At 32.1% G+C, this 23769-nt stretch overlaps 1 protein-coding gene across 5 annotated transcripts in view; it reads right to left on the reverse strand.

Annotated features, from left to right (window-relative positions):
- The window catches only part of LOC110107278 (pyridoxal kinase), a 109959-nt gene that overhangs the window by 82357 nt on the left and 3833 nt on the right, over positions 1 to 23769 (reverse strand). For all 5 annotated transcript variants that reach the window (XR_002304341.2, XM_020837481.2, XM_020837482.2 and 2 more), the window contains exons 3-4: positions 13984 to 14077; positions 13771 to 13875 (exon numbers count right to left, since the gene is read on the reverse strand). Coding sequence is in view for 4 of the 5 variants with exons in the window: in XM_020837481.2 (XP_020693140.1) it covers positions 13771 to 13875; positions 13984 to 14077 (199 nt within the window). In the remaining variant the exon portion in view is untranslated. The remainder of the gene's footprint in view (positions 1 to 13770; positions 13876 to 13983; positions 14078 to 23769) is intronic.

Consider the following 23769-nt stretch of genomic DNA (forward strand, 5'->3'; position numbering starts at 1 on the left):
TCGTGACATTAACTGTGTAATGAATCCTTATTTTTTCTAAACTTTCAATGCACTTGCAGAGTGAGGAGTAAGTGAATGTGAAACCATTAAGCTTTTGAGGAATTATTTATTATTTTGGCTAAAAAAATTTATAATGCTCTTTAAAAATCATTGTTGCAATCACAAGCTGTGGAGAAAGGTTGAGCATTGTATTTAGGTTACAAACAATAGTAAGAATCTATAACGAATTTATGAAATAAATTCTAGTTTGAAATTTACTAATGTTAAGGTGTTTCCCAAAAGTATTATACCAGAAAGAACACAAATACAAATGATGAGTAATGGTCGGTTAGAATGACATAAGCCTTACAATTAGTTACAACCTGGTTTAAATGTTGTGAATAAAAAGTAAGACTTGGAAATTATATCACTAGAAATTGATGTACAACTTATAAAGTGAGCATTATTCTACTAGTTCTTAAACAAAGTTTAGATTTGCTAATGGAATATGAAGACTTAGAATAAGAATGTAGTGAATTAATGGATGTAATGAATAGATTCGGAATAAATAGTTGTATTTTATGAAACCAAATGAAAATTATTTTTGATATAGGATGGTTGCATGCTTTTGTATGTTAGAGAAATTTACCAATAGGATTGAACTATAAATAGTAGTGAATAACAAGTAGTTGGGGAAAAAATTGTTGGTGAGGGTTAAAAATAAAATGACTATATGAAAGTGCTTTATTGGCATGAACATTTTTAATGCGGCTAATGTTTATACTCCTTAAGCTAAATGTTTGAAAATTGTATTTTAGTAGAAATGGATGGAGTACAAGAGCCTATATCTATGGAAGGTAAGGTACTTAATATTGTGAGTGAGTTAGATGAATATGTGCATTCAAGTAGGATAAAAAAAAAAAAAAGGATATGCCATGAAAGACATATGATAGAATTTAGTAAAAAAAAAAAAGTGGGATATGCCATGAAAGGATTTATAGTAGTTATGAAATAGGATTAAAACTTTGTTAAAAGAAATAATACTTGTCCTTCCACACCTTACCCAAGATCCGCCTCCATGCCTGACACTAGCGTTTCTGTTATGGTATTTTCTTTTCCAGCTTTAGTAGTGTTCTTTAGTTTCAATTTAGCACTGTAGTTTTGCTTACAGTATACTTTATTTTTCTTGCACTGCAGTTTAGTTTATAGCACTTTGATTTTCTTTACTGTACTGCAGTTTTGTTTACAGCCCTCAGTACTGACTTTTATTACTTTATTTATAGGAGCCCGTACTACATTGGAGCATGCCGGGAAGCTTTGGAGCACATGAGTTAAAAGTTTTCATGTAATACCCAAAATGCTCAAAATAAATATAAGTATACGCTTTTAGTTTCGGATATTTCGTTTATTATATAAATAACTGATTATTATCTCGGTTACAGTTAATTGGAAAAATAATAATAATAATAATTAAAATAAATAAGAAATCATGTTAATCAAATTTTAAAGAAATGTTATAATTTCATTTCAGCATTTATATTTCTTTATTTTATTCTTATTGTACCCACAGCACTTAACTTTGCATGCATTGGACTGATTAAGAAGGTAGGAAATCATGTGGCTGGGAAATGATAGAAGGCTGTTAGTGGAGCCTTAGTGCATAATATTGTATCAAGGCAATTCTTGAAGCATGAAACGTTAGCCCTTTTATTCATTTCTCCCCTCCCCATTCACATGTGAGAGGCAGTAGGCTGTGGATTAGTTGAGGGTTGAAGGAGGCAGACTTTTGGGTGGAGCTAAATTCTGCAATGTGTTGCTTGAATTTGGAACTAAGGAAAGAAAACAATTGAAGGATTGTTGTGATTCATATAGGACGGCTGTAGTTTGCTGTAATGACTGAAAAAACAGTTGAATGGTGCAATTTTCCTTCATTCCTCTCACTCATAGGTACCAAAGAGAGCAAAAGAATGAAGTTGGATTGAATGAAGAAGAGCATAAATGGTAGGTAAAGGGTAGCTAAAGCATAGCTATGTCATCAAAGCATATGTCATTAGGGCTAAAAATAATAACTATAAGGAAAGTGAAATAAGTTATATATGGGGAATAGACCAGCACAAGTAAAGGCAAAAAATCCGACGAGGTAAGTCTACTCTCTTAATTTTAGAAGTTGGAGAAATTGAACTCAACCTGAATGAGAGAATAACTTTCATTCTAAAAGTTGGGAAGTTGGACCCAACCGTGAATTGGAATCCTGAAAAGGTGTAAAAGCTTATAGTCATCATATGACTTGTTTAAAAGTATTGAACAATTTTAAAAAGATGAATAATACGGCTAAGCACTTCTTATACTCAATATGACATTTCAATATGTGCTTTAACTACGTTAGTATCGTTAACAATGTTATTACTAATTTTTATACATTGATTTATATTTCATTGAGCTTAGCTCATCAGCAGTAGTTGTACTACAGGTAAAGGAAAGTAGCCCTTAGGGCACTAGGTGAGAGGGAGATAATCGTTCCTTTTGATGTAAATATGTTTTGGTGTACAAAGACATCTTAAAGGAAATCTGAATGATAGTTATATAGACTTTTGGATATATAAGTAAATTTTAAAAGATTTAGTAGAGCTCTGTAATTTTTTTTTTTAGTAGAGCTATGTATTTACTTAAATTATATTTGATGTTCATTAAGGGACATTATATGATTCCCATTATTAATTATGAAATTTGATAAGTTAGCAAGTTAGGAGTGTCTAAATAAATTTCTTTTTACTCACTCTACTCTAATAGTGGCTCGGAATGGGTGTTAGTAAAAAGGAATCGGTTTAAATTTTCCTTCTCTGTTATACTCCAGATTGACCGATAAGGGGTAGGACAAACTGGGGTGTGATAAATATTGGTATCATAATCAAATCAAGATAAAGTGGAAACATAATAAGAATTAGAAGAGGAAGTAGGATGAGATATAATGAATATAATGTATACAAAGCTATAGGTTAAATCAAGTTTTAATGGAACAGTGCATTCATTTTAGTACAATAATATACTTGCTTATTTAATGTTTTGAATGATCATGTTTCTTACCATGAGTACATGTATTATATGAATTATCTATATGCATAAAGATAGTTATGCATGAAGAGTTGCCATAAACAATGACTGGTCAGTTATCCAGGCTGAATACAGAAAAAGGAATGAATGAGGGAAATAAGTCTAAAGAATTTTAAGATGTTGTGCATTTGATCTCACAAGTGGCAGATAAAATGGCATCTATCGAGAATTATTCTACTAGCAGTGGATTCAAATCTGAAAGTGATAGTGAAGCCGATCAACATTTAAAATTATTTCAGACTTTTAAACTACCAGTATTTAAGGGTGCAAGTGATCCAACCGTAACTGAAGACTGGTTTTTAAAGATTGGAAAGATTTTAGATGGCATGATCTAACCTGAAAATAGAAAAGTGTCATTAACTACATTTGTGTTAGAAGGAGAAGCAGAAAGATGGTGGCAAGCACAGCATCGAGAAAAATTTGGACAGATGCCTATTACTAACATACATTGGGATGATCTTTTTAAAGTCTTTAGAGATTGGTTTATTCCTCCTTCAGCCAGATTAGCTCTGCAAGATTAATTCTTCAATCTGACTCAAGGTTCCAAGACAGTTATGCAATACGAAGCTGTGTTCACTTCTTTATCTCGCTACACACCTCATTATGTTAGCACACACGAGGAGAAGTGCCACAGATTTTTGAAAGGACTCTGAGATCAACTACGACTACCATTGGCACCTTTTGATATCAGTGACTTCTCAATCTTAGTGGAGAGCGCCAGAAGGATTGAAAGTGAGCTGAATTTTTCCAAGTATAATTGGGAGCAGCAATAACCAGGAAAAATAAAATGTTTGAAAGGAATGATCGATTCATAAACAAGAAGCCAAATTTGATGATAAACAGAAGCAGAGTCGGCTTGAAAAACCTTTATGTGAGCAGTATGGGAAGCAGCATTTTTGTTAGTGTTTGGTGGGATCGGGAAGATATTTTAAATGTGATGACATGGGTCAACGCAAGATGAATTTCCCTCAAGAGAAAAGAACTAATATCAGGCCACAAGGTTTTCAGAAATAGGTACCACATAGGAGATATTTGGAAGGAGGCAATCAAACAGGAAAAACGCAATTCCAAGGAAGGCCAACAGTATAAGGAAAACCACCAATTCAGTTAAAAGGAGAAGCATCAGATCTTAAAGGCAATCAACCTATGAAAGCTAGAGTAATTTCCATTATACCCTAGGAGGCTAGGAATTCATAGGAAGTGGTTACATGTATACTTTTGATTTCTAACAAGTTTGGTAGAGTTATTTTTTATTCTGGTGCATCCCACTCGTTTATTTCTGAAAAATTATGTTTTAATTTATTTGTTGAGACTATATATTTTACACCTACCTTAAGTGTTATGATGCCAATAGGGATAGTTTGCCTGTCAATAGGATGTGTCTTATGAATTTAGATATTCATGGTCACAAATTTTCAACATAATTGTTTATAGTGCCTATTAAAATATTTGACTTCATCTTAGGGATGGATTGGTTAGTTAAACATTTTGCTACAATTCAATGCTGGAAGAAGAGAATAAAATTTAATTTACTAAATTAGAAGATCTTTTATTTTCCCTATGAGAAAAATACAAGATCCTCTCTTGTTAGTGCAGTAAAAATGGGTAAATACTTAAGGAGGGGTGAGCTATTATTCTTAGCTAAAATTGAGGTCTTAAATAAAGATATTCAAGCATTGTAGAATGTTTCAGTTGTCTTTGAATTTTTAGATGTATTTCCTAAAAAATTATTTGGATTATCAGCTGAAAGAGAAGTTGAATTTGACATAGAATTGCAGATAGGAATATTAACAATTTACAAATCTCTTTATAGGATGGCTCCAAAAGAATTGTAGGAGTTAAAAAGTCAGTTACAGGAATAGATGGATAAGAGATTTATCAAGGCTAAGCATTCCCCTTGGAGTGCACCTGTACTTTTGGTTAAGAAGAATGATGGATCCATACAAATATGTATTGACTATAGAGAACTGAACAAAGCAACTATAAAGAACAAATACACATTACCACAATAGATGACTTATTTGATCAGTTAGCAGGAGCCACAGTATTTTCCAAAATTGATTTAAGATTAGGATATCATCAAGTGAAAGTTAAAAAAGCAGATGTCAGTAAGACAGCTTTTGGGACTAGATATGGTCATTTTGAGTTTAGAGTCATGCCGTTTGGGTTAACAAATGATTATGCTATCTTTATGGATATGATAAACCGAATTTTCAAAGACTATATAGATAAGTTTGTGATTATTTTTATTGATGACATCCTGATATACTCAAAGACTGATGAGGAGCATGCTGAACATTTAAGAATAGTTTTGGAGACATTGATGAAAAATCATCTATATGCAAAATATTCAAAATGTGAATTTTGGCTAAGAAGTATTTTCTTCTTGGGGCATATTATCAATGGGGAAGAAATTTTAGTAGATCCACAAAAAGTGAAAGCAATTGTAAAATGGCCTACAGAAGGTTCGTAAAGGATTTTTACAGATTGTTATGCCTTTGTCCAAACTAATGAGGACAGAGATAAAATTTGAATGGATAATTGAATGTGAGAAAAACTTTCAGGCATTGAAAGAGCATTTGACTACAGCACCAGTATTGACACTTCCTTCAGGAACAGAAAAATTTCAAATTTATAGTGATGCATCTTTAAAAGGTTTGAGATTTGTTCTAATGCAGAATAGAAAGGTGATTGCATATGCATCGAGACAGTTGAAGCCCCATGAAAGAAATTATCGTACTCATGATTTAGAGTTGGCTGCAATAGTACTTTCTTTGAAGATTTGGAGGCATTACCCGTTGGGATAAAATGTGAAATTTTCACTGATCATCAGAGCTTAAAATATATATTTTTACATAAATAACTCTATTTGAGACATAGAAGATGGTTAGAGCTCATTAAAGACTATGATTGGATATTCAATTTTGTCCGGGAAAAGCCAAAATTGTGGCTGATACTCTGAGTCACAAATCTACAGGAATGAAGAACTGGATGGTTACTCAGTTCAATTGATTAAAGAAATGGAAAAGTTGCAATTAGAAATTAGAGGTTTTATGAATGTAGAATATTTGCACCAAATGACAGTAAAGCCTACTCTAAGTGATAGTATCAAAGAAACTCGAAAACTCAGTAACAAATATTCTAAATTGTTGGAGCAAGCCCAATCAGGAAAAATGCAAAATCTTTCTGTGCATGTTGGAGTTATTAGACATAAAATACAGTTGTGAGTACCCAGTGATCCAGATTTAAGAAGGGAAATTTTGCAAGAAGCTCCGCATTCTGGATACACAATTCATCCAAGCAGTACCAAGATGTATAAAGGTTTGAAAGTAATATTCTGAAGGCTAGATATGAAGAGAGACGTTGTTGAATACGTAGCTAGATGTGAAGCATGACAAATGGTGAAAGCTGAACATCAACGACCTAGTGGATTACTACAATCATTACTTGTCCTTGGGTGGAAGTGGGAAGAAATTTCAATGAATTTTGTTATGGGATTTCCCCGATCTAAACAGGGTCATGACATCATTTGGGTGATTATTGATAAACTAACAAAATCAACTCACTTTTTCTCTATCAAGGAAACTAATTCTATAAGGAAATTGACATGCATGTATGTGAAAGAAATTGTCAGATTGCACGATATTCCAATGGTTATTGTCTCTAATAGAGATGGTAAATTTACTTATAGGCTATGGAAAATCATTCATGAAAACATGGGTACAAATCTGCACTTCAATATAGCTTTTCATCCTCAAATTGATGGTCAATCTGAAAGATTCATTCAGGTACTAGAAGACCTGTTAAGATTATGTGTTTTAGATTTTAGAGGTAGTTGGGAGGATCACATACCATTGATCGAATTTGTTTACAACAATAGCTATGAAGTATACAAATGGCACCATATGAAGCACTTTATGGTAGAAAAGAATTCCCTTAACTTGGGTTGAGGTAGGAGAAAGATAGCTAATGGGTCCAGAGTTAGTTAATGAAGCAATAGAGAAAAAGTATTATGACCCCAAGCACAAATCAATAGAGTTTGAAGTAGGTGACTTTATATTCTTGAAAGTTAAGCCTGTGAAAGGCACAACTAGATTTGGTCAGGGAGGCAAATTGAATCCTAGATATATAGGACCTTTTGAAATTACTGAAAGAATTGAAAAGGTTGCTTATAGACTTGTTTTTCCAGCAAACATGTCTGATATTCATAATGTCTTTCCCATGTCACTGATAAGAAAATGGGTTATAAATGCTCATCAGAGAATTTCACATGATGAAATTGATTTACAAAAGAATCTGATATACACTGAAGAACCAAAAAGACTAATAGGATTTGATACTAAACAGCTTAGAAACCGTCAAATCCCTTATGTCAAAGTGAAATGGAAATACATACCAGATAAAGAGGGAACTTGGGATAAAGAAGAAGATATTATATTGAAGTTTCCTCAGTTCTTTGATGGTCCTTAAGATAATAAATTTCTAGTACGAAATTTAAATGAGGGTGATTTGTAATCCTCAAAATGCTCAAAATAAATAAAAGCATATACTTTTAGTTTCAGATATTTCATCTATTATATAAACAAATAATTATTATCTCGGTTACAGTTAATTGGAAAATAATAATAATAATAATAATAATAAATAAATAAATAAGAAATTTTGTTAATCATATTTTAAAGAAATGCTATAATTTTATTTCAGCACTTCTATTTTATTATTTTATTCTTACAGTACCCACAACCAATGTTTAAAATTGCGTATTCGGGTATTGAGGCGTTTTTCATTCGTGAGGCGAGGCGTAAGCCTCAAGGCGTTTTGAGGCGTAAGCCTCAAAATCAAAAGATTGCGTAAACATAAAATGATAAATTTTTTATATACTAATGACTGAATAATATAAAACATAAGAAAGCATAAGATATGAAGTGAAATCAAAATATCCCAATAATAAGACAACATGAAATATAGTTCAACTCAAAATTCTATCTTTCCCAAATCCCAGTATTCTTTTCATTAACATATAATTCAAATTTTCAAAAATAAATAGCAATGATATAACACATAAGAACTCATAAGTCATCAACACTGCCATCACTAAGGGGTTCTTCATTTGAATCATCATTATGATGAATTGCTCTCTCCCCTTCCTCCTCTCCTATAGAGTCCAATGTCGGGCATTTACTTCAAGATTTATGTAAGTTTTAATATATATATAGCGTGAGGCGTAAGCCTCATGCCAGTGAGGCGAGGCGGGCCTCAACCAAATTGAGGCGCAAGCCTCATAAAAAAATTCTAGGCGTAAGCATCGAGGCGTTTTTTACTAGAATTGCGCAAAGGCGGGCCTCAAGACGAGCCTCATATTGCGCAATTTTAAACCATGCCCACAACACTTAACTTTGCATGCATTAGACTGATTAAGAAGGTGGGAAATCATGTAGCCTAGGAAAGGGAAATGATAGAAGGCTGTTAGTAGAGCCTTGGTGCATAATATTGTATTAAAGCAATTCCTGAAGCATGATACCTAAACCCTTTTGTTCATTTCTCCCCTCCCCATTCACGTGTGAGAGGCAGCTGCTGTGCAGATCATGGATTAGCTAAGGGTTGAAGGAAGCGGACTTCAGGGTGAAGCTAAATTATGCAATGTGTTGCTTGAATTTGGAACTAGAGAAGGAAAATAGCTGAAGGACTGCTGTGATTTATATGAGACGGCTGTAGTTTGTTGTAATAACTTGAAAATAATTGAATTGTGTAGTTTTCCTTCATTCCTCTCACTCGTAAGTACCAAAGAGAGCAAAAGAAGGAAGTTGGATTGAATGAAGAAGAGCGTAATTGAAGTGGTATATAAAAGGAGAAAGAATCGAAATACTTTGGGTGAACTAGTTTACCCCACTGTTATGGAAGACAAGGTGAGATACCCAACCGAAGCTATAAGAATTAGTAAATGTTCTATTATTGCACTTCATCTTTAATATGTTTATGATCGCATTTATTTTAGTTTACCTTATTTCATTTTGTATGAATATGAACGAACATGTATAAAATTATTTATGCAGAGAGTAATCTTTATCAATGTTAAAAATTTCATAAACATAAAATGATAAATGTTTATAAACTAATGAATGAATAAAGCGCAGTCAAAGGGAAGCTAAATGGCAGCTAAAGCGTAGGCAAGGGCAGCTAAATGGCAGATAAAGTGCAGCCAAATGGAAGCTAATGCGTAGCCAAAAGGAAGCTAAAGCACAGCCAAAGTGCAGCTCTGTCATCAAAGCATATGTCATTAGGGATAAAAAGGATGATGACAAGGAAAGTGAAATAAGTTATATATGGAGGATAGGCCCGTACAAGTAAAAGTGAAAGACCCAACGAGGTAATTCTACACTCTCAATTCTAAAAGTTGGGAAAATTGGGCTCAACCCTGAACGAGAGAACATCTTCCATTCTGAAAGTTAGAAAGCTGGAACCAGCCTTGAATTGAAATGCTGAGAAGGTGCAAAAGCTTATAGTCATCATATGACTTGTTTAAAAGTGTTGAACATTTTTGGAAAAATGAATAATACGGCTAGGCATTTCTTATACTCAATATGACATTTCAATATGTGTTTTAACTAAGTTAGTATTGTTAAGCATTTCTTAATTGTTAATAATGTTATTACTAATTTTTATACATTTATTATATATTTTATTGAGCTTAGCTCATCAGCAGTGGTTGTACTACAGATTAGGGAAAGGAGCCTGTAGGACAATTGACGGGAGGTAGGTGACCGTTTCTTTTGGAGTAAATATATTTTGGTATACAAAAAGATCATAAAGGAGATCTGAATGATAGCTGTATAGACTTTTGGGTATGTAAGTAAATTTTAAAAGTTTTAGTATAACTCTGTATTTACTTCAATTATATTTGATGTTCATTAAGGAACATTATATGATTCCCATTATTAATTATAGAATTTGATATGATGGCAAGTTAGGAGAGTCTAAATAGATTTATTTTTACTCACTCTATTCATAAAATAGTGCCTCAGAATGGGTGTTAGTAAAAAGGAACATGTTTAAATTTTCCTTCTCTGTTATACTCTAGATTGACCGTTAGGTGGTAGGCCAAACTGGGGTGTGACATTGTGAAAGTTGTATGATAGTTTTGAGAGTTTTGTTTGGTGTTTTAATTTAAGAAGTTTCATGTTTTAGTTGGTGTGAGTTTGTTTTAGTTTTGTTTCGTGTAAACACTTTTCTTTTTTTTTTACATTTTATTTTATTTGTATTATTATTCAATCAATTAATTAACAAAATGAATTTTAAATTGGTTAATTAATGAAATAAATAATTATGAAGTTATAAATTTTATGATTAAATAAATAATTAGGTTTTAAATTTATTTTGAATTGACTGACTAAATGAAATATTAAATTGCTCAATTAAATTTGAAAGTTATTTTAAAATTGATTAATAGATTTAATTACAGATTTTAATTTCATTAAAAAAATGATATTTTAATTTTATTAACTCATTATTCAATTAATTAAAGAATTTTAAATGGTTTAATTATTCAATTAATTAAATTTTAATGTTAATTCTTATTTGAATTAAAAAAATTTAATATTATTTTAATTAATTAAATTACTTAAATTTAATTTGAATTTAATTAATTAATTAAATGAGTGTTTACATGAATTAATCTTAATTTTATTTTAAAATTAATTAGTTCATTATTTAATTAATTAAATGAGATGAATTATTCTCTAAAAATTAAATTAATTATTTTCAAATGGATTAATTAGTTTTCATATGAATTAGTTAATAAAATAAATTAAAACATCTCAAATTACTCTCCAATAGCTCCAAAAATGAATTTGGCAACTTGCAGCACCCCTCCCTGCGATGAGAAGCCGAGACGGCATTTACCATGATTTTTACCCTCCCGGATCAAATATCAATAGCGTAGGGTCTTCAATTTGAAATTTTTTTTCGCACAAATAAGTGATCAATGGCATATGATCTTTAAATTTAAAAATTCATTCTGTCTAGATCAAAGATCAATGGCGTGAGGTCTTTGATTTTAAAATGCTTCTTCCCGGATCAAAGATCAAGGTGCAAGCCTTAAAATTTCAGCAAATACCTGCTGCTTCATTGCAAAAAAAATAAAAAGGTTATTTAATTATACATCGATTTTATTATTTGGCTCAATACATGTCACTCCCATTTGAATCTCTTTTCCAAAACTTTGCATGCATTCCTAAACCAGACTATTTTATTCTCCTTTGCCTCTATTTTTTAAAGCCATTATAGGTGGATGTTGAGACAACACGTCAGCTAGGCCTTCTAAGGATAGAATTTTGATGGAATTGGATGTTATGGGACACTTTAATAAGGTGTGGATTGAAACCCCATCATCTAGTTATTAGTAAAGGGTGGATTTTGAAAACATCCCAGCATACTACTCCTTTTATATTTTTAGGCATAAATTTTTTGAATATTTCAAGGCCCATCCTGAACTAAGAAATCATAAATATAAGGCACATGTCTTTCCAACTAAAGCTCATATTCACCATTTGGTGGAATACCCTCCCATATCAGTAAAGTTATGATTCTAAAGTTTGCAGCGAGGTTCAGACTATCTCCTGGAGATAGTCTGGCTGATATTCCTGCCCCAACTAGCCCCTTGGTGTTGATTAATTCAGCATCGGCTAAGATTATCACCAAAAAATATTCCTCCATTTTTTTAAAGACCTCAACTTCATCATTTTTGTGAACACAATGACGATTTCATATCTCAATAGATTTTTATTCAAGAAATGGATTAAAATGGTCCTTTAATTCTTTAGGAATGATCAAAATGGTCCCCAACTATTTTAAGGGACCATTTGGGCTAAAAAATATTAAAAGATAAGTGGGGCACACGAGAAGCTTAAGTTGAAGTTCTTAAGTTTATTTCTTGCAATAATCCTAATAAATTTAAATTGAAGTAAATGTAAAGTTCATTTAAGTAAATATAATCATCATTAAGTTTATAATAAAAAATAAGCTTATCATTACAAAATAGTTAGACATATTTTTTATTTATATAACTAAGCAAATTTAAATTAAAACAAATCCAAAAGTTCATTAAAGTAAATTAAATCACTATTTAAGTTTATAACCATAATTAACTTCTCCCAATTGAAAATCAACTATTTTATGTAATATTAAAACTAGGTGTGTAAGTGAGTCAAGCCGACTCGAGCTCGACTTGATTTATGGCTCGTAAGTTGAGCTCGAAAAGTTAATGGGCCAAGTTTGAGCCAACTCTGACATAACTCGTCGACTCATAAGCTGATTTCTAAAAAAAAAAATATATCAAATGTACTTAAAATATAAATATTCATAATTACAAAATTGTTAAAAATATTATAAAATTAAATCTCACCTTCTCATATTAAATGATTATTTATTAGTTTTCTTCAAATTTCTCATTTTTTTTACAATTTTATTATAATAATTACTTGAATCTTAAGCTTGTTCTCTTTCATAATAAACGAGCCGACTCGTAAGGTAGAATTAAGCTTGAGCTTAAGCTCAAACTCGATTAATTAATCAAGCTCAAGAAAGTGGTGAATCGAGCTCGACTATACTCGTTCACACCCATAATTAGAACACTGTGAGAGGTAAAGAAAATAAGCTTAAACACAAATGCAACCAAATAATTTTCCCAACTTATCATAGCAAAACCTTTTCACCAACCATTAAGCTTATTTCGCTTAAAGCTTAAGTATATCATAAGTCTAATGACAAATAAACTCTAAAATAAATGAAAACTATAAATCAAGGACGATCATAATCTATCAATGTTTCAGATGCGCTCGTCCCTATTCCTGATTGTGCTCTCAAGTGCTCACTATACCGGCAAGCCTGCTTTGCCGCACTAATTGGGCAGTTTGAGCATGTTTGCTTTGTCATGTGTGATCATCTTCCATTGCAGGCATTCTATGTGTGGCTCTATTATGTTCTTTATCGTTTCCAATCATCAAAGGAAATGTTTTACAGCTCTCATTTGTGCTTGATTTTGCTTATCAACTGCATCACCACTATGTGGGGTGGTGGTGCCTAAGGGCAATGCTTTTACTCCTATGACAACTATGTCATTTGCGCCCTCGATGGCGCCGCTATGGGCTAATTCTAGTTCTTTATCTAAAAATGTTTACTCTTCATTTATATGACAATGTTCTTCCTTGCTTCCCAAAAGGTGGCGCATAGTATTTTAACCATTGAAAAATCATATAGTGTTAAAAGTGCCTAATGCTTTTAATAACTATTTTTATAATTGGCTCCTCAATTTTTTTCTAATTTAATGAATCCTTGTGTCCAAAAGCTTGACAAATAAATGCAGCAAGCATCAAAACTTTCTTGAACTCCTATAAAAGTGGAAATCTTGTAGTAAAGAACATTGGAAATTGTTCTTGAAAATATTAAAATGTAACAAGATGGTTATTGTGTACCTCAATTGTTTTGATATATGAAAATCATTTACATATGGCCAACCAACATTTTCTAAATGTTGTAGTGTTTTTCCACCAAACAAAGAAATAATAGAATTCATCATAAATATTAAAATTAATGGGGTAAGAAAATATAAATTCATCCTAGTTTATCAAAGCAATGTGGCACCATAAGCATCCAAGGAATTTAGAACAAAAGAATGCAGTTCACCAGTCAATAGATGCGAGTAATATAACAAATTGTTTGCAGCAAGGCCTTCAACAAGATCCCAAAGCTGTTGACCATCTAGCACTTGCCCTCTAAATGTAGGATATCCTGTACAATAGACATTGTCATATAGCTATTTGATTGGCTGTTGGATGTGCACTTGCAGACAGCAGAGCACCATAAAACATTGCCATTAGATTACACAAAAAAGCTTGCCTGTATGATTAGAGAACTGCACAGAGTTTATTGGATCAACATCGTATCCAAGAAGTTGAAGAGGTAAAACAGCAGACTTATTGCCAACATATCCCTAGGAAAGAACATATTCCAACCATTAATGCATAAGTAGATAACTATTGATCAAGTTTATGTACAACTAAGACACATTTCATGGTTTTAACATACTTTTAACTGGTTCTTATATAAAACCTCAAACTTCCTCATATGGGTGGTTTGGGGCAAACATTTTTAATTTAAAAAGCACCCATGCGAATTTAGGATTAGCAAAGGCAACTTTCGCAAAACAACAAAAGATGAAGCCAATTAACAAAAAAAAAATAAAAAAAAATAAACATCATGTGGCCAGCATGCAAAAAACATGTGCAAATGTGAATTTTCGACAAAATAACTGGATGGAACGTCTCAATTATTACAGTGTTTACTTCAAGTTTGTAAATATGTTACCAAAATCCTTGAGAGTTCCTAATTTCTTTGCCAACACAATTCCATATTTCTCGACTAAGAGCTTTGAATTGAATGTAGCATAAAACGTGGAAAGCAAAAGAATGAATTGTGCTAGATTTGGGAGCTCTAAACATAATAAGCATACAAAGAATTTAGAATTGATGGATCCTTAAATAGATAGTACTTACCGTAAATCTTCTTTTCTCATTTCATTCTATTTCTTGTTCTCTTATCTATTCAATACATTCATTCTTGCTGCTATGAAATATTTCAACTAGAAAATTTTTAAGATATCAGTGATAAAGCGGTGAGAGAGCATGAGAAACACAGCAGTAATATTGCAGATTACTTACTCTTTTTAAACTGCGGCTGCAAATGAACATTTTTATTCCTTAAATTGTAAACAAAGTACAAAAACTACAAAGCTCGCAGCACGAAACTTTACCTGCAGCATCCTTCCGATTTCAACTAACTCAGATTTCAGAATTATCCCTTCCAAAAAGGGATTGAAAGAGCAGTGAGATGGATTAAGGAAAAAATAGAAACTTAATATGCAGAAGAAGTACGGTATGTTTCTGGTATATTAAAGTAGAAAATTACAATCGACATGAATTGTGGCAGAAAATAGGACCAAACTGATAGGAAATAAGCGTCCACAACCAGAAAAACGGCTGTTTCCAGAAGAAAACAGCCACCACACAGCACAAATCTTAAGGAAAAACAGTAGAAACTGGGAAAAATCTGAGAGGAAACAGTAAATTTCACTAAATGAAGAAGAAGTACAGCACATGATTCAAGTTTCTTCAATTCGCGAGGAAGAAACAACTCTCCAAATCTCTAGCCAAGCCTAGAGCCCACGAGAACAGACCTTAGATCTCAAATCAGATTTCAAATTCAAGATGAAAAGTAAACCCTAGCCAAAAAGACTAATTAAAGCAAAAGGATAAAAGTTAAATCCCTAAACAGCCCCCCTAAATTAAATTTTCCCTCCAAAGCAAGGCTTAATTAGTGAGTAGGCCCTTCCCAACTTAGCTGCCCCCTCTCTCTCTCTCCTTGTCCCACCCCCCCCCTTGTCCCCCCCCCCCCCCCCCACCCTTGTGGCCTTCTGCCTGTAGACATGAACCGGTCCACTAGGGACAGGTTCAACCAGCCTAACACAAACCTTAAAGCCCGTGCAAAAAAGAAAAGGTTAAAGAAGGATTATTGTTGTGGGATTGCTTTGTTCGCATAGAATTGGAAAAGGATTAAAAAAAAAGGAGCAGATAAATTTAGAGGGAAATGTACTAGTAGAGAAAGAAGAAAACCTGAAGAAAAAGGAGACAACAAGAATTTCAAGAACCGTACTCCTGGGACTCAAGAAAAGGGGAGAATGTTGAAATTATGAGAGGAGGAAGCCAATGCTTATTTGCATTCAATAATTAATTTTCCCATGAAAACCATATGAGACTAATAATAGAAATCAATTTTTAGGCCAACTTCATAACAACCCTAGACAAAAAAGCAAATAGAATAAAGAAAAAAACAAAAAATCGTTAAGTGTATCATCATCATTCGCATAACCCAACTATTTGGGCTTTTGGTTTATCGAGTTATTTGGGCTTGGTTTTATGAATATTCATTTACGAATTGTTCTTCTTGAGTGTTGCTTGAGGATGAAACTATTCTATGCAAATCTTTTTGCAAAACTTATATACATGTTACCTTTGATCAAACCACCTTCCTTCCTAATCATTCAATACTAATTTTATCTATACATCTTATGGTACATTTTCTACCATGCATTTTGTAAGTTCAAACAATCAAGTCTGTTTTTTACTAGCTTATCTTCAATAGATGTTACTCCCTTTAGTATAAATATTCCTTAATCTATGTTTCCTAGTTCTATCATACATCTATCTTAGCATTCTCATGATAGACTAATTGCATGATTTTATACAAAATTGGTATCCAGCCCTAGGAAGAGAAATGATAAACAATCAAATAAAACATGAAATAGAGAAAATAACATTGATTTCAGAATTATGACATAAAAGATGCCTAAGAACGAGCATAGTTTATGTCAATCAGATCAAGCATGCACAAACTATTGTGATCCTGCCTATAACCTACATTTACTCTCCAAAATGCAAAAATACTCTCATCTTTAAAAGTAGAAGTTGCGTTACATTATCGGGAGAACTGGGTCTGTATGATGCAATTGATCATAAAAAAAGCTAAGCAATATCGGCAACAAATCAGAACTTATTTAACATCACCTATTGATGGAGGTAGAACTGGTGGCAAAACTAGCATAGATATTGCTTTGGGAGTTGCAAAAACCACCTATACAAAAACCAAGAAGCACTGGAGCATCGAAAGTGCTTTGTTATGTTAACATATCTTTGACTTCACAATAAAAGTAATATGAATTTCAATAAACAAATCAATGATAAATGATTTAGAAATCAATGACAAATAGCTTGGATGCTAGTTTCCTAATAACATGGCAATGTGTAGAAACTTTAACACGGATGTCTGGCAAGCATAATGCAAAAAACCTTGCAAATTTTTTCCATTGACAGATTTTTGAACCTATCTAATGAACATTTGCTGAAACTTGAAATACCTTGTATGCATGGCAATTTCGTTTATAAAGTTCATGAAATGCTGAACAAACAATGCAGTAGTAATAAAAAAAGGCATGCATGCCTAGAGGATTGTGTTTAAAAGACTGTCTCGTATATAAACAAGGCAAAAGGAGCACAAAGGACTTCAGCTTTTCACAATGCCTTCAGCGAAAGATTCACAAAAATTTGTAGGCAATTCAGGCTAGTCAAGGAGGTTCTCGTATAATACAGAAATTCAAGCAATTATAAACTAATCAAAAATCAATGTGGTGAATTTTGATCAGAGAAGGAATCACAACAAACAGCTCTTTAAGGTTCAAATTTGGAGAAGGCACCGGTAAACTAGCAGCTTCAATAACTATAAGCTGCATGGCATGGAACTAAACTTAGAATCAGACAAGCATCTTCAAAACCCAAATTTTCTTCAAATTCTAATTTAGACTCAAGTAGAAATGAGGCCCAATATAGCCGAAGTGTAAGCTCCAGTGTAGATGGTGTTATAAGTTTAAGCTAATAAGCTTTCACAAGAGCCATAAGGGACAAAATTCACAAACATTTGTAGGCAATTCAGAGTAGTCCGTAAAGTTATTCCTATAATAAAGAAATTCAGGTAATCATGAACTAATAAAAAATGAATATCTTGAATGTTGATCAAAAAATGAATTAAAAAAACATGGACAAAGATATCATTTTGTCTAGCTAAAAAAAATTCAATCGCCTACTGCAAAACTGAGAGCTAGACATAGCAAAGAAAATGTTGTTATTCCAATAACACTCTTAACATCTCTATAATAGGAATTTAAATAAAAGAAAAAGACTTATTCATTTCTTTATTGGATGGTACCCTTCTCTCCCTTTGTTTCTTCTTAATGTAGGTGCATGAAAACATTAATTTCTTCCCTTCTGTAGTTGCATCATAAGGTAAGTTTGAAAGATTAATTTTAAAATAGCTTGACTTAGGCAACCATCATCTTAAAAAAAAAATGTGAATAAATAAATCTTGAATTAGTAGCCACCAATCTTGAAAATCAAAACGAATCTAATCTTATCCAAGATGATTAAAAATATTTAGACTCCACACCTAATAATCTCCCACTATGAGTCTGAATTTCATATGTAGTTTCTTAGCATTTATGTTTGAACATTTCTCTAACCAGCACCTTCTTTCATCGATCGTATAGGTTAACTGAAATACCTCAATCCGCAGAGGCAAACCTGCCAAACTTTGCTTTATTATTGTGATGCTCATTTTTTTTAATTTTTGCCTATCCTACAATGCCAATATATCCTTCCAAAGCTCCCATATGAGATTTATATTGCACTATTCTTCCAAAATCATTAGCAAGAGCTTTCATAGTAGCTCCAACTTTTTTCATACTTGACATCAAATACTTATTTCCATTCTTCATATCATGAGTTAACACCTAGATTTTCTTCTTTTTCAGATTGTAAAGAAAAACTGAAAATTCTAGCTAAGTATAATCCATTTATTGCCAATCTCTATTGCTCAAGTGTTTACTTTTCTTGGAAGAGTAGGAATAAAGTTATAAGGTTCCTAGATCACTGGGGTGCTAACCAGTAATCGGAGATTGGATTGATGTTCACGGCTTCAAGATCAATCAGTTTAGCTCTCTCTTCATCTAATTGTAGGTTCTATTCGGATCACTGGGGTGCTAACCAGTATTCGGAGTTGTCCTCTTCTTTTTGGAACCCTCCACCCGAATGGATCAAGGTCAATTTTGATGCAACTCTTCACAATCTAATGAAGCTGGAATTGCTGCAGTTTTCAGAGATCATAAGGGCAGATTTTTGCTTGCCTTTGGTTTTAAATGTGTTCATTGGGATATTGGCTTTTTGGAACTTTTGGCATTTCGTGCATTGAAGGTTGTTCTTCAATATTGGAGTTTTAATGGCAAATGTATTATTATTGAAGGGAACAATTTAAATGTCATCAAGTTTCTTCAAAATTCGGTTGATAAAGCTTGCAATCGATTTGATAAAAACTTGGTGGAGGACTTCTCTTTCTTGAAAGATTTTGGGAAATTTTTATTTCATTTTTCTAATAGAGAATGTAATAAGTTAGCATATTTTTGTGCTAACTTAGCTTTAGGAGGAGATTTTTTATGGGATGATCTTCTGATGGGGACATCAGATCATCATGGAGAGTTTATCAGAGACGCGGCCGTCGATCTACGGCCATGATCGAGTCTTTATATTTTTGAGTCGATGTATTTTATTTTCATGCATTTTATTATTTGCTTATGTGTATTTTAGTATTTCCCGTCGTACCCCTTTGTTGTCACCTAATAGTTTGAAATAGTTTTTTTTTTCGTATTTAATGCTATTGGCAATTTCAAAAAAAAAAAAAAAGTTAACACCATAGTTGTTAAATCCAATTAACATTGCACTTTACAGCAGCACATTGCGTCTAGTAACTCTATTCACCTTCAAGACAACCAGCACACTCTTATAAACCTTAAGGATGTCATCACAAGAGAATCTACATCCTAAAATTAAGAGCACTTAAAAGTTATTATATTATTCATCAAATCTATTGCACCAGATCTCAGTCAATGATATACTTACAACCCATGTGGGCTCAGCTTCACAATATGAGAACCTCCAATCTTGCATTCAGCTTCATTTCTCACATAAACAAAGCCCCCATAGCTCAGCTCATCAACAACAACAACAACAACATCAAGCCTTTATCCCACTACATGGGGTCGGCTACATGAATCCTTTTTCTCCATTGTGTCCTATTAAAAGTCAAATTCTCATTTAAATCTAATAAAGAAATATCATTTCTAATATTTTCTAACCAAATCTTTTTAGGAGTGCCTCTACCTTTCTTAGCATATCAAATTTAATACCTCTACTTTCCTAATCGGGTCATCAGAAGGCCACCGTTTTATGTGACCAAACCATCTAAGACGACTCTCTCTAATCTTATCTTCTACTGTATCTACTCCAACCTTTTCAAGTATATGCTCATTTCCTATCCTATCTCTAAGGGTAAAGCCACTCATCCACCTGAGCATCCTCATCTCTGCTACACTTAACTTAGTATTATGCTTCTATTTTAATGGCCAACATTCGGCACCATAAAGCATTGCAGGCCTCACCACCATCTTATAGAATTTTCTCTTAAGTTTGAGGGGTACTTTTTTATCACACAACAAGCCCGATGCATTCCTCCACTTCAACCATCCAACTTGAATTCTACTGATAATATCCCCATCTATTTCACCATCACTCTGAACAATAGATCCAAGATATCTAAAACGTGTACTCTTATTAATAACATGATCACCCAAAGTCACAATCCCCTCACTAGGTCTATTACTACTAAAGTTACACTTCATATATTCCGTTTTAGATCTACTCAAGAGAAAACCTTTAGACTCTAAGGTTGACCTCCACAATTCAAGTTTACCTTCAACTCCCTCTCTAGTCTTATCAACAAGAAGAATATCATCAGCAAAAAGCATACACCAAGGTACATCATCTTGCAAATGTCTAGTGAGAACATCCATGACTAAAGCAAAAAAGATATGAACTTAAGGCTGATCATTGATGTAATCCAACCGAAATAGGAAAACATTTGCTCAAACCACCTTGTGTTTTAACACAAGTAATAGCTCTCGTTAATTTTATAACTAAAAAAATCTACAATGGTACTGGCATAGGTTGAAGTTTTTTTTTTTTTTTTGTCACTCTCTGCTTCTTGCTCTTCTTTCTTCAAAACAAAATAATTCTACTTTATGTATTCTTTCTTCTTATGATATAAGCAAGTGATATCTCTGAATTTGTTCTCAGATATACTTCGACTAAAATTAATAGAGAACCCTTCGTCATAAGCTCGGCTTCTAACCTAAAATAAATCTTAAGTTGGTTTATGACCTCCAAGCTCAAAAATCACCTCATTTGAAAGAAAGAAATTCTTGACATCCTCTAGAATTATTATATCAAGATCATAAAATATGGTATATCGAAAGTACTTGTAAGAGAGACGTGAAGATCACATTAGCAACAAAGTTTGATCCTCTTCATCATCAATAACAAAAACAACAAACTTTTATCCCAGTGAATATGGTCGGGACTACATGAATTCTTTTTCTCCATTACGTCAAATTTAAGAGTCAAATTCTCATTCAAACCTAAAAAATAAAGGTCGTTTTTAATACTTTCTAACCAAATCTTTTTATGTCTATCTTTATCTTTCTTAATATAGGTCAGATCTACTACATCAACTTTCTAATCAGGTCATCAGAATGCCAATGTTTTATGTGATCAAACTACTAAGGCAACTCTCTCTAATCTCATCTACCACTGGAGCTACTCGAAATTTTTCATATATATACACGTTTCACATTCTATCTCTAAGTGTAAAGCCACTTATCCACTTGAGCATTCTCATCACAGCAATACATAACTTAATTTTATGTTTCTCTTTTAAAGGCCAACATACTACACCATTCAACATTGCATGTCTCACCACCATCTCATAAAATTTTCCATTAAATTTGAGGAATACTTTTCTATCACACAACAGATATGATGCATTCCTCAACTTTGACCATCTGATTTGAATTCTATCAATAATATCCCAATCTATTTCACCATCGCTTTGAACAATAGGCTCGATATATCTAAAGCATGCACTCTTTGTCATGACTTGATCATCCAATATCGCAATCCCACCACTATATCTATTACTGATAAAATTATAGTCCATTTATTTGGTTTAGATTTCAAGGTTGACCTCCATAATTCAAGTTTTTCATCAACTACGTATCTAATCTTATTAACAAGAAGAATATCATCAGCAAAAAGACACCAAGGTAAATCCTCTTGAAAATGTCTAGTAAGAACATCAACAACTAAAGCAAAAAGATATGGGCTTAAAGTCGATCCTTAATGTAATCCAACATAAAATGGAAAACACTTGTCAAACCACCTTGTGTTTGAACACAAGTAATAGCACATGCATTAATATCCTTAATGACTTGAACATAAGAATTATTAACTCCTTTCTTTTCTAGAACTCTCTAGAGCGCTTCTCTTCAAACTTTATCAAGTGCTTTGTCAAAATCAATGAATATCATACGTAAATACTCCTTACACTCTCTATACTTCTCAATCAAACTTCTCAACAAATGTATAGCTTTCATAATAAACCTACACAGCATGAAGCAAATTGATTTTGAGAAATATTAGTATCACGGCATAATATATACTCAATCACTCTCTCTTATAATTTAATGTATAATACATTAACTTAATTTCTCTATAATTTGCACTCTTTTTCAATACCTTTATTTTTAAAAATAAGAACCAACACACTACTTCATTCATCGACATCTTTTTATTTTTGAAAATAACATTAAAAGTTTAGTAAGACAAGATATTCATTCATCTCCTAAGTATTTTCATATTTCCATTGGAATATCATCAGGTCCTACTATTTTTTAACATTTCATTTTCTTTAAAGTATCTCCAACTTTAGTTTTGATAATACGACAATATAAAAAAATCTCTATTTCCATTTAGGGAGGTGCTAAAGTCACTTGTATTCACAACTTTCATTAAAAATTTTATCCAAATATATCATCCATCTATATTGAATATCCTCTCAAAGAAAAGTAACTTTTGATCATAATCCTTAATGCACTTCACTTGAACTAAATCTATAATTCTTTTATTTTTTTACTTGGTTAGCATATACATACATATTTCGCCCTTTTTAGTATCTAATTTATTGTATAAATAACTAAATGTTAAATTTCTTTGCATTACATATTACGTTTTTATAATCCCTAGGCCCCTCTATACCATTCCCAAATTTTTGAACTTATATATCTAAATCAAATTATATGACAAAGTTTCAGAGCTTTTTTGCTTTGATTCTTTAAGCACATACTCTGCAACATTCTAAATTTCATTAATTATTTTTTTCCTACATAACATCAATTTTCCTCATGAATAACACAAATCTAAAATCTTAAATTTTACTCTCAAAAATATTTGAATTAGCACTATTTAAATACCACTATCTAATTATAGGATAATACCACTTTCATTAAAAATTTAATATGGTCTTACTACATTTATTAGTTGCTCCGAACACATAGCCATCATTAATGTTTATAACATCTTCTATCATTCTACTGACATCCATTTAAATCTCCTCCAATAAAAACTGTTTTTTAAGTATTCTTTATATTAATTCTTCTAAGTCATTACAAAATTTTATTTCATAAAACATATACAAGCGTACTTGAGGAGCATAAGCATTTACAATATTAATAATCTTAGTATCAACAACAATCATTAAACTATAATTCTATCCAATTCTATAAATTTTTATAATTTTATCTTTTAAACCTTTATTTATAATCACACTACGTCATTTCTAATACAACTCCTAACAGAATATCAACATTAAAATCCTAAAATATCAATCTCCTTAGTATTTTTTTTAACCCGTTTAATTTCCTGAATGCATACAATATTTATATTTTTATGAATCATAATATTTATTAATTATATTAATTTACCTGTAAGAGTACCTATATTAAAATTTAAAAACTCCTATCACAATAATAATTTCATGGACTAGGTCCTTAACCAACATTCATCCTTGATATAAAAACTTTTGCTTATTTAACATTATACCTGAGTGCCAGTATAATAGCTCTTACAAATTTTT

This window comes from Dendrobium catenatum, unplaced genomic scaffold (genome assembly GCF_001605985.2).
Source record: "Dendrobium catenatum unplaced genomic scaffold, ASM160598v2 fragScaff_scaffold_96, whole genome shotgun sequence".
Classification (NCBI taxonomy): Eukaryota; Viridiplantae; Streptophyta; class Magnoliopsida; order Asparagales; family Orchidaceae; genus Dendrobium; species Dendrobium catenatum.